At 60.4% G+C, this 9208-nt stretch overlaps 1 protein-coding gene across 1 annotated transcript; it reads right to left on the reverse strand.

The window, feature by feature from the left end:
• Nucleotides 1-5416: 5416 nt before the first annotated feature.
• Nucleotides 5417-8189, reverse strand: HAND2 (heart and neural crest derivatives expressed 2). The gene is made up of 2 exons (XM_031692482.2): nucleotides 7580-8189; nucleotides 5417-6204 (listed from the first exon to the last, which is right to left on the reverse strand). The coding sequence occupies exons 1-2, from the start codon at nucleotides 8132-8134 to the stop codon at nucleotides 6106-6108; spliced, it is 654 nt and encodes a 217-aa protein (XP_031548342.2). The 5' UTR covers nucleotides 8135-8189; the 3' UTR covers nucleotides 5417-6105.
• Nucleotides 8190-9208: the final 1019 nt, after the last annotated feature.

Genomic DNA, 9208 nt, shown 5'->3' on the forward strand with positions numbered 1-9208 from the left:
AGGCCACCCCCACGGGGACCGTGGAGTATTTCGCAAGGGCTGTTGGGAGTGCCAGGGGCAGGGACCCAAGGCAATGGGCGTGTGTGGCCTCTGGCAGTGGTTCCTGAATTTCCTGGGGGAGTTCTGAAAACTGCACACTTCAGGTCTCATCCCCTGACTTGCTGAATCAGAACTTCTGGTGAAGGTTGGGGGTGAAATAGGGGCTGAATTGATAACTTTACCAGATCACTAGGTAAGTGCGGAGAGCTCCAACTTAAACGGTTCTGAAACTGGAGTCATCCCAAAGACCAGGCCAGTGCCCTAGGGTGCCAGGGTCGGAGGTCAAGGGTGTTGCTCTCCCATCCAGGAATTATACAAATATACCCAGCCTCTGCCCTGGGCATTGAGACAGAGAAGGGGACCTCCATGCCCCCTTGTCCTGGAGAAGAGTCAGGGTTTGCATCAAGGACAACTCCTGCGGAAAAGGGGGCGCAGAATAGGGTACAGAACCTCTGCTTCTTAGGTCTTTCAGGCTGTAATAGCAGGTGCAAAGACGGAGGCTTGGAGAGACGTCCTGGTCTGTAACCAGCATCTGTCTGGGCCGTGCCTCCTTTTGGCTCGAGGGCTGTAGGGGACAAGCCGGTGCAAGTACCGGGAGGGGAGAGCAGCCCTAAGAGCACTCTGGACCCCTAAGAGGCACCCCTCCCCCAACTGGCCTGCATGGGCACGGCTGCCGGGGCTACAGCTATTGGTGTAGGAGCGCAGCACCCGGCGCAGGGATAGCAGAGGAGCACCATCGGTCAGGGACGGATGCGGGAGCCTTTCCAGGCGGAATGCACCAGACACGGTGAGTCGGCCAATTTAAAGTGGGGAGGGGGCCCGGAGAAACGTTCACTGGCCCCACCTCACCCCAAACAAGGAAAACAAAAAAGTCTTCTGGGCTAAAAATACATCCTGAGAAAGTCCCTGCGCTCGGGCGGGCGGCGCGCTGCAGCTGCCGGCCTGGCCCGGGAGGACTTGGCCGCGCGGCCGCCGATTACACCCAGCTCGGCTGGGATGGCTCCGAGCCGTCTGCCCTGACGTCAGCCCGGCTCCGGCCCCGCGGCGGCGAGATAGGCAGCGCGGCCGGGCGCGGGCGCGGCGCTAATCACTCCCAGATGGCCCTAATAGCGGAGATAAAGACGGACGGAGCGGCCGGGAATAAATTTGTAATCAGGGCTCTACCATCTGATCATCAAAGCGGCCCAAATGCCGGGAGAATTTGAAGGGAATGCGTGTGTAGGGGGGTCGTTCGGGGGAGAGGCGGGGGGCGCGCTCCTGAGGGGAGCTGCCGTGGGCAGGGTGGAGGGGACCGGGAGAGGAGGCCCGCTGGTGTGCGCCTGTGGGTCCGCACCCCGTGCACTGGGACCGTCCCCCGTCCCCCCGCCCCGCCGCCGAGCGGAGCCCGGCCCGGCGACCCCCGCGGACCGCGCTGCGGGCAGTGCGCTCTCCCAGCCGCCCGCCCCGGAAACGCTGACCCGGCGCCTCTCCGGGGGTTGCCCCTCTCCCCTCCTCTCTTTCAAAACTGCTGAAACCACACTTGGCCCCCCTTCCTCTGGCAGACGCAAACCCTGCGGCGCGGCTGAGCTTCCCGGGAAGAGGGCTGCTGGGGCCTCGGAGACGCGCGAGCTCCCGCAGGCCGGGGGCCGCTCGGCGCGCTCCCCTCGCGCAGGGATCTGGGCCCGCGGGGTCGGGCCTTGTCGAGAGAATTGAGTTCCCTCAGGTCAACAGGTCCAGAAAAGACCGCAGGCGCCCTAGGTCCAGATGCAGCCCTCCACCAGGCAGACGCCCCAGGCCTCCTTTCCCGATCAGCCCCGCGTGGCACCTACCACCAGGCGCTTCTCCAGAGCCAGGCGCGGGGGTGGGAGTCGCGCGCAGGGAGCCCGCGGGGCGGCCGTGCAGGGGCGGCCGCGGGGCCGCACGCACGCGCCTCAGAAGGCGCGCCGTTTCCGTAAAGCTACGGAAACGGCTGAGCGGTTTCCCGCGCTTTGTAGAGCCGGAGTGCAAAGACACCAGCTGTTGTGGCATTCTGCATGCACACCTCAGGCCCTCGCGGCTGGCTCGGGCTCTCTCTGCAAAGCTTAGACTCAGGCCTCCTTCCGCTCCATGTGGCTTTGCATTCGAGTTCACACTCACCCTCTGCTCCCCTTCTTGCGAAATCCGCATGCACACAACTCACTCCTCCCGCCACCGCAACAGCGGGGTGAGGGATACCAGTCGCAGCAGAGGCCCGGGTGAGGGGCCAGGGATCCTGCCGCCCTCCACCCCCTTGCACGTGCTGTGCAAGGGGCCTGGAGGCTGCCCTCCCTGGCGCCACTGCGGCACCCACCTCACCAAGGGGACGACCAGAACCGTCCGGTCTTGCCATCCCTGAGGAGGTCAACCTAGGTGGGAGACCCATCTTCGCTAGGTGCCCAGACTTATTGGCTAACTCACTCGGAGGCTGGAGCTTCTCAGTCCCCAGAGGGTGGCCCTAGGACCTGGAAGGCAAGAAGAACTCCAAGTGATCTTGCTGTCATCTTCTAGGCGGCGTCTCAACCTGAAAAACTCTGAAAGCCGCTGTAATTGTCCTGGTTAAGGGCGAGAAGTCCTGGAAAATTGCGACTGGGAGGAGGCAGTGTGCTTGGGTCCCACTTGTCCAGTTTCCCAAATAACTTACCAAGAAGTTGAGAATGGGTCTGTTGGAAAACACAGACACACACACAGACGCAGACACACACACACACACACACACACACACACACACACACACACACACACACACACACACACACACACACATCGGCCAGCCGGCCCTCGCCCCGCCGGTGCTCCAGGGTTATCAGGCGCTCGCCCTGCGCGGCGGTCTGGGGCCGGGCCCTGACAACCAGATCTACCATCAATTTACCTTCCGCCGCCCCAGCTTCCCATTTAGCTTTTAACGTCAAATCCTGCATTTTTGTCGGCTCCGGCCTGTCTAGAGAGCTTGTGATTTCCCTGCAGGAGTGATTGCTTTTAACAAAATGGCAGCAACCACATTATCCGAGCAATTAAAACAGAGGCCTTTTAGCCAGTCCCACCAGGCAGGAGCTTGGAAGCTCTCTCTTTTTTTTTTTAAGCAAAGAAGAAAGGGAGTTAAAAGAGAAAGAAATGTGTGGAAGAGAAAAGCACAGAAGTGCAGAAGAAATGCCTGCCTAGCACACCACTCAGTACCCTAGGACTTGACCGTGTGGGCCGGGATGTTGGGTGGCTGAGAGCCTTGGGACCTTCGGGATGTGGGGCTGGCGGAGGTGGTGGACATTCTCGGGTGTCTTGCAGCTTGAAGTGTCCGGCCACTTGGGTGTCTATTCTCTTTGGGGGTTCGGCCCCCTGGGGTGTGTGTCTGCTGAATGTCTGGCCGGTTGGGGATGACGGCGGGTTGGAACATCCAGGTGGTCGAGGTGTCGGGGGCCCTGGTGCTGAGGAGCCGGAGGAAGCAGCACGGCGGGCGGGCAGGAGAGCTGGCGGGCAGCGCCTGGCTCAGACAAAGAGGACACATTTCTGGAGCGCGGGTTTTAAACATGTGTAGCAGCAAGCGGCCTCATGGTGATGGTGCTGCCAGGGTCTTCTGGTTCCCTTCTGCTGGTGTTTAACAAACCAGAAAAAGTGTTAAACCAGCAGAAATGTGGTGAGGCCCAGATGGCGAGGAAGACCAGCCACCCGAGGCCAGCACAGGCACTCATGCACGGTGAGGATAACTCCTCTCTGGTTCCTGTTTTGGAAACCTCACTGCCTCCAGCACCGTTCACTCCACCACTTCGGGGCTCTCTTTCCCTCCACCCCTACAAACTGGCTCCTTTCTCTTGAACGGATTAAAGTAAAGACGCCCAAGGCGGCTGGAGGCAGGAGAGGGAGGGAGCCGCTCGGTCAAACGGACAGGGATCCCGAGAGCGACAGAAAATCAGGGCGCGCCTCCCTCCGCCCCCTGCCCCCCCAAGCGCTATAAACAAAGGCAAGTGTCTGTAAACACAGCCCCGCGCCCACCACGGCGGCCCAGCGCCAGCTGACCCGAGGGGAGAAAGTTCAGATCGCTTTGGCCGAGTTGTTCTAACCCCGCGCCCTCGCGTTGTCAGCCGCCCGCAGGAGAACCCCGCAGCGCCACTCTCCCGGCTCCCGCCCGGCACGAGCGAATTCCCTGGCTGCCGGCGGCGGGGCTCCGAGTGGGCACCGGCCAGCGTGGGACCCCTGAGATGGCGGGGCAGAGGCTATGCCCGAGGCCGAGGTGCGAACATTACCCCAGGATGGGTTCCAAGGTGGAAACCCTCTGGCAAACCTCCCTAACACCAGCTTTGCGCACGAGGCGTTTCATGAAACAAACCGCTTTTTAATACGTTTCACCTTTCTTCTCTCCCTCCCCCCTCCTGGAGCCCCAATCCCTCCCTCCGCTCCCCCTCCCCGGCCTGCAGTGTCCTTTATGGCACTCGAGTCTCTCCGGTTCCTAGAGCTGGGAATTTGCTCTAGTCAAGCCCACGGGCAAAGGAGGCCTCGGGAACTTCTTCCAGCATGTCCTGGGACTCCCAGAGCCTGAACTCCCGACGCGGGGAGGCCGGGCGGCTGGCAGCGGGGGCAGGGCCCGGCTAGCCTGCGGCCGGGAAGACTTCAGACTCCGCACAGTTAATATTGAGTTCCCTATAGCTCCTTGTAAATCTAGCCGCTATTTCACCCCCCTTTAAATCCTCGATCGAGTTCGCGATTTCTTACTTGACAGTAGAATTCCTTGTTACCTAATCACGGACTTTTTTCGAAGGCCCTCCCCCTCCCCCGGCCTGCTCAGAAGAGTCCCACCACCATCAACTCACCCCCATCAAGAAGACCAGCAAAACCCACCTCTTTTCCTTTCTTTTTTCCCGTTTGCTTGGATGAAAGCTTTATCTTTTGAATGAAAAACTCTAAGCTGGCTCCAGCGACTGAAATGAGGCCTGGGTTTCTCCCCGAACCTCCTCCACCAAAAAAACGGCCTCTCGAGCAAAAACCAAGGCCCCATCAAGTGGTATCTGGTTGATTTCAGGAAGACAAGGACATCTTTCCACCTTGGGAGAGAGCTGCCCAGGCCTTTCTCTGGCCCAGACCCTCCTTTCCCAGCCCACTCAGGGCTCTCCTGGGGTCAGGGACACAGAGAAGGTGGCAGGACCTCATGGAAGCCAGGCCTTTTGGCAGGATTTTCACCAAGAACACGTCTCTTCGAGGAGCCTCCACGCCCTGCATGAGGCTGGGAGCTCGTGGCCATGACTGGTGGGAACCACTGACTCTTTCAAATAAAGTTAGAGGCAATCATGATAATTTAGTTTACTTCTGAATATTTTAAATATAATGAAAACAAGTATAACAGTTTTGTTTTCAAAACTCTTTTGAGGTATCAACCATTAAAAGATTGGGGTTTTTTAAAAAAAGAACACACAGTGGTTTATTGAATACTTACAACGTTTACACCTTCAATATTAATTAAATTCCACTTAGTTTTAGAGGACGGAAGTGCACAAAACAAGTAGCTGTTGGAAATATCTTCAAATAGGGAACCAGCACAGATGAGAGGCAGCACTAGACCTCGACCCCAGCGGAAATGTGAGCGGCCCCGTTTTCTGCTTTGAAATAAAACTTTATAATCCCCAGGAATATTTATATCCAAAGGCCAAGTATTAAAGATACACTTCACATACACACTATTGTCCGCTGTCTTTAACTGGAAGGGGTAGGGCAGGTGGGGAGGGGGCAACGCTGGTGTCTACACAGCCAGGAGGAAACATTCACAAACAGAGACTCTGAGACGACAAGATCCCTTACCACGCGGGAGTGTCCTCTTCATATTAAAATATGGAATGCTTTTCTTCAAATATGCACTTTTTTTTGGAGGGGGAGGTGGGGAGCGGATGCCTCGAAGGGGGGCAAAGAGAAGGGAGCAAATTGCACATAAATAAACCGGATGATCCAAATGCAGGAAGTCCTCAGAGCGGAGCGCGCAGAGCTTGCCCGGAGTCCTGGGTCTGCATCCGGCTCCGGGCCCGGCTTGCGCTGCCCTCCTCCACCTCCTCCTCCATCTCCTCCACCTCCTCCACCTCCTCCTCCTCCTCCTCACTGCTTGAGCTCCAGGGCCCACACGTGCTGCGGCCAGCCCGTCCGGCCTTTGGTTTTCTTGTCGTTGCTGCTCACTGTGCTTTTCAAAATTTCGTTCTGGGCAGAGGAGAGGCGAGGGGGAGAGAAGCAGAAAGAGAAAAATCAGAGAGGAGACCCGGTTCCACGCCCCCACCCCCACCCCCACCCCCCCGCACCTCCCGTCCGCGCCTTCCCGGCCAGAGCAGAGCGTGGGAGAGCGAGCCAGGGATGGCGGGCGGGACGGATGCAAGTCCCAGCCCCGGCAGACGAGCTGCGAAGGCTGGCGCTGCCCTAGCTACCGCCCGGGCCTCCGCACGCCCGCAGCGCTCGACTCCCGGATCGGCAAGTTTATAAACAATCACCCGTTTTCAAGTCGTTTATGGAGGAGCTGGGGGCCTTTTCTCTGACTCCAGATGTAGGGACGCGAGCAGGGGGTCGGCACTCAATCTGGATTCCCTGCTTTCAATCGAGGCCTCAGATCCGCGCCCGGGAGAAGACGGGGCGAGGTGCCTCTGCCTTGGCCTGGGCCTGTGCGCCGGCGGCTCGGCCCGGCAGTGCCTCTCCTCCGAGGCCTCTGGAATCCCCGGTTACTCGGGGATCACTCGACTACGCAGCTAATAAGGCGCTACAGGCCCCAGAGAAGAAAAACTCAACAAATGGGATTCTTCTCCAGGCCCGTGGTGGCAGTAGCCCTGCTCTGAACACCACGACACTGTGGGCACCTGGTAGGAATTTGAGGAAACTAATTTTCACTTGTAATTTCGTGTTACTGTTAACAACAATAACGATGACTATGGCAATATTTACTGTTTGTCTTAAAATGTCCAGGCTCGTGCAAACAAAATAAATACCATGCAGGATACTCGTCCGGGAAGTTTTAACCTCACTGCCAGAGAGAAGCGAGCTGCATTTTGAAGTTAAAAGTACTTATTTTATGTTTACCTTTACGTCTTCAGGGCACAGTAATCAGAACAACTACGAAACTCAGAACCAGCGGCAGCCTTGTTCTCAAGAGGGGGAAATGCGATCAACAGTGAAATAATTGAAATCAAGTGCTTCCGAGCAACTTATTTTAGAAATGTCTGGAAGCAAGATCAGATTGGAGGCCAAATGAAGGCCTAAAGGACAAGGAATAAGGGGTCCGGGCCAGTGCGATCGGAAGATGCATCCGGACCCCGAGGCCACGAGGCCCGCCCTGAGTGCCTGGAGGAGAAGCGACAACCTGGGAGGAAGATCACCAGCGCGAAGCATCCCTCAGCCTCCTCCGCGTGCTGCCACCCTCCCCCACCTTCTCTGCTTCTGCGGGAAGCCGTCCCGACCACAACCTGGTTGCGAACAACCGTGGCTCAGGACGCGGCCAAAGCACCCGGCCTGCCCTGGCTCAGCCCAACTGCAAAGGAATCCGAAGCATCAGTTCCCCGCACCCTGCTGCCCGCTGCCCCCTGGTACTGACCAGCTCCTTCTTCCTTTTCTCTTCTTTCACATCTGTCTTCTTGATCTCCGCCTTGAAGGCCTCCGCCTCGCCGTTCTGGTCGTCCTTGGCCAGCAGGTCCATGAGGTAGGCGATGTAGCTGGTGGCCAGGCGCAGCGTCTTGATCTTGGAGAGTTTGGTGTCGGCGGGCACGTTGGGGATGCACTCCCGAAGTTCGGCGAAAGCGCTGTTGATGCTCTGAGTCCTGCGCCGCTCCTTGCGGTTGGCGGTGCCCCGGCGCTTCACCGGGCGCGGCCCCCCCAGGCCCGGGGGCCCGGCGCCCGGCGGCACCCCCCCGTAATGGGAGTGGTCCAGGCCCGCGGCGCCGCTGGCGTACTCGGGGCTGTAGGACAGGGCCATGCTGTAGTCGGGGGGCGACATCTCGGGGTGGCCGATGAGCCAGCCATGGAAGTAGGGGTTCTCCTCGTGGCTACAGCGGCTGGCGGCGGCGGCGGCAGCGGCGGCGGCAGCGGCGGCGAACGGATAGCCCTCATGGTGGACCACCGGGTGGTGGGGGAAGCCCCCCACCAGACTCATCTCGCCCTCCGCGCCCCTCCACGCGCCCCAGCGTGCGCGCACCCCCACCGCGCCCTGGGCCCGGGCCCCCGCTTCGGCGCTCGGCGGCCTCCCCCACCCCCCGCCCCCCAGCCCCGGGGCGCCCGGGCCGGCCCGGCAGCCGCAGAGGGGGCTGCTGCAGCCCAGGCCCCGGCCCCCAGCCTGGCCCGCCGGGCCCGCCTCAGCAGCCCCGCGGCCGCCGGCTCCCCATAGGGCGCGGCGAGCTGGTCCCGGCACCGTGCGCCCCTGGCCGCCGCCGCCGCCGCCGGCTCCCGCCTTGCTCCACGGCCCGCGCGCAGGCTCCTGCTCCCCGGGCTGCTGCGGGCAAGCACAGTCCTCTCGTGCTCATGCAAAGGTGCGCGGGCTCCCGCGGGGCTGCTCGGCGGAGTCGCCGGGCTCCACGCCCGCGCCGCGCTCCCCGCGCCGCCGCTAACTCGGAGTCCCGGGGCGAGTCCGAGCCGAGGCTGGAGGAGCCGGCCCGGCTCTGCAGGGAGGCGGCGGGGTCGACTGCTCACTGGGAAGCCACCTCCATGCGACCCTCCCCTTCCCGCCCCTTCCCCTCCCCCCACCAGCCTGATCTAGGTTCTTGGGCTCTTATTGTTTTAATGAAATTTTTGGTTGTAGTTGTTTTGGTCCTTGAATGTGATTTTAGCTGCGAGTAACGTGTCCCGCGCTCCTCTCAGGCTCCCTCGGAGGGTTTTTCAGAGAGGTCTCAATGCATCCATTTTCTCAGATCCTCTCCTTCGTTCGGGGAAGGATCTGGGCCCTGCAGGCGCCCTGGAACGCGAAGGCGGCGGCTGGGGCTCGGAGGGCTCTGCGCGGCGGCCGTGGGAGCTCCCGGGTGGCGGCGGCGGCGGTTCTCCGGGGCTGGACACCGGGAGGGGAGCAAGCCGATTTTCCCAGCAAGATCTCCATGTACAGCTACATCTTTAGGGCCGCTCGGGTTAATATATGTCGTCAGAGGCTCCCCACGCCAATCCCGGGGCGGCGGGGGCGGCGCCTCGCGCTCTCCGCAATAAAACTTTTTGATGTTCCCGTTGCTAATTGCTGAGGTCC

Source organism: Vicugna pacos, chromosome 31 (genome assembly GCF_048564905.1).
Source record: "Vicugna pacos chromosome 31, VicPac4, whole genome shotgun sequence".
Lineage (NCBI taxonomy): Eukaryota > Metazoa > Chordata > Mammalia > Artiodactyla > Camelidae > Vicugna > Vicugna pacos.

Bases quoted from the DNA above. Each gene is read 5' to 3' on its own strand.
- HAND2 (XM_031692482.2), bottom strand. From the start codon at position 8,134: ATGAGTCTGGTGGGGGGCTTCCCCCACCACCCGGTGGTCCACCATGAG. The intron at 6,205-7,579 runs GTCAGTACCAGG...TCCTCTGCCCAG, and splicing joins AGAAAAGGAAGAAGGAGCTG to AACGAAATTTTGAAAAGCAC.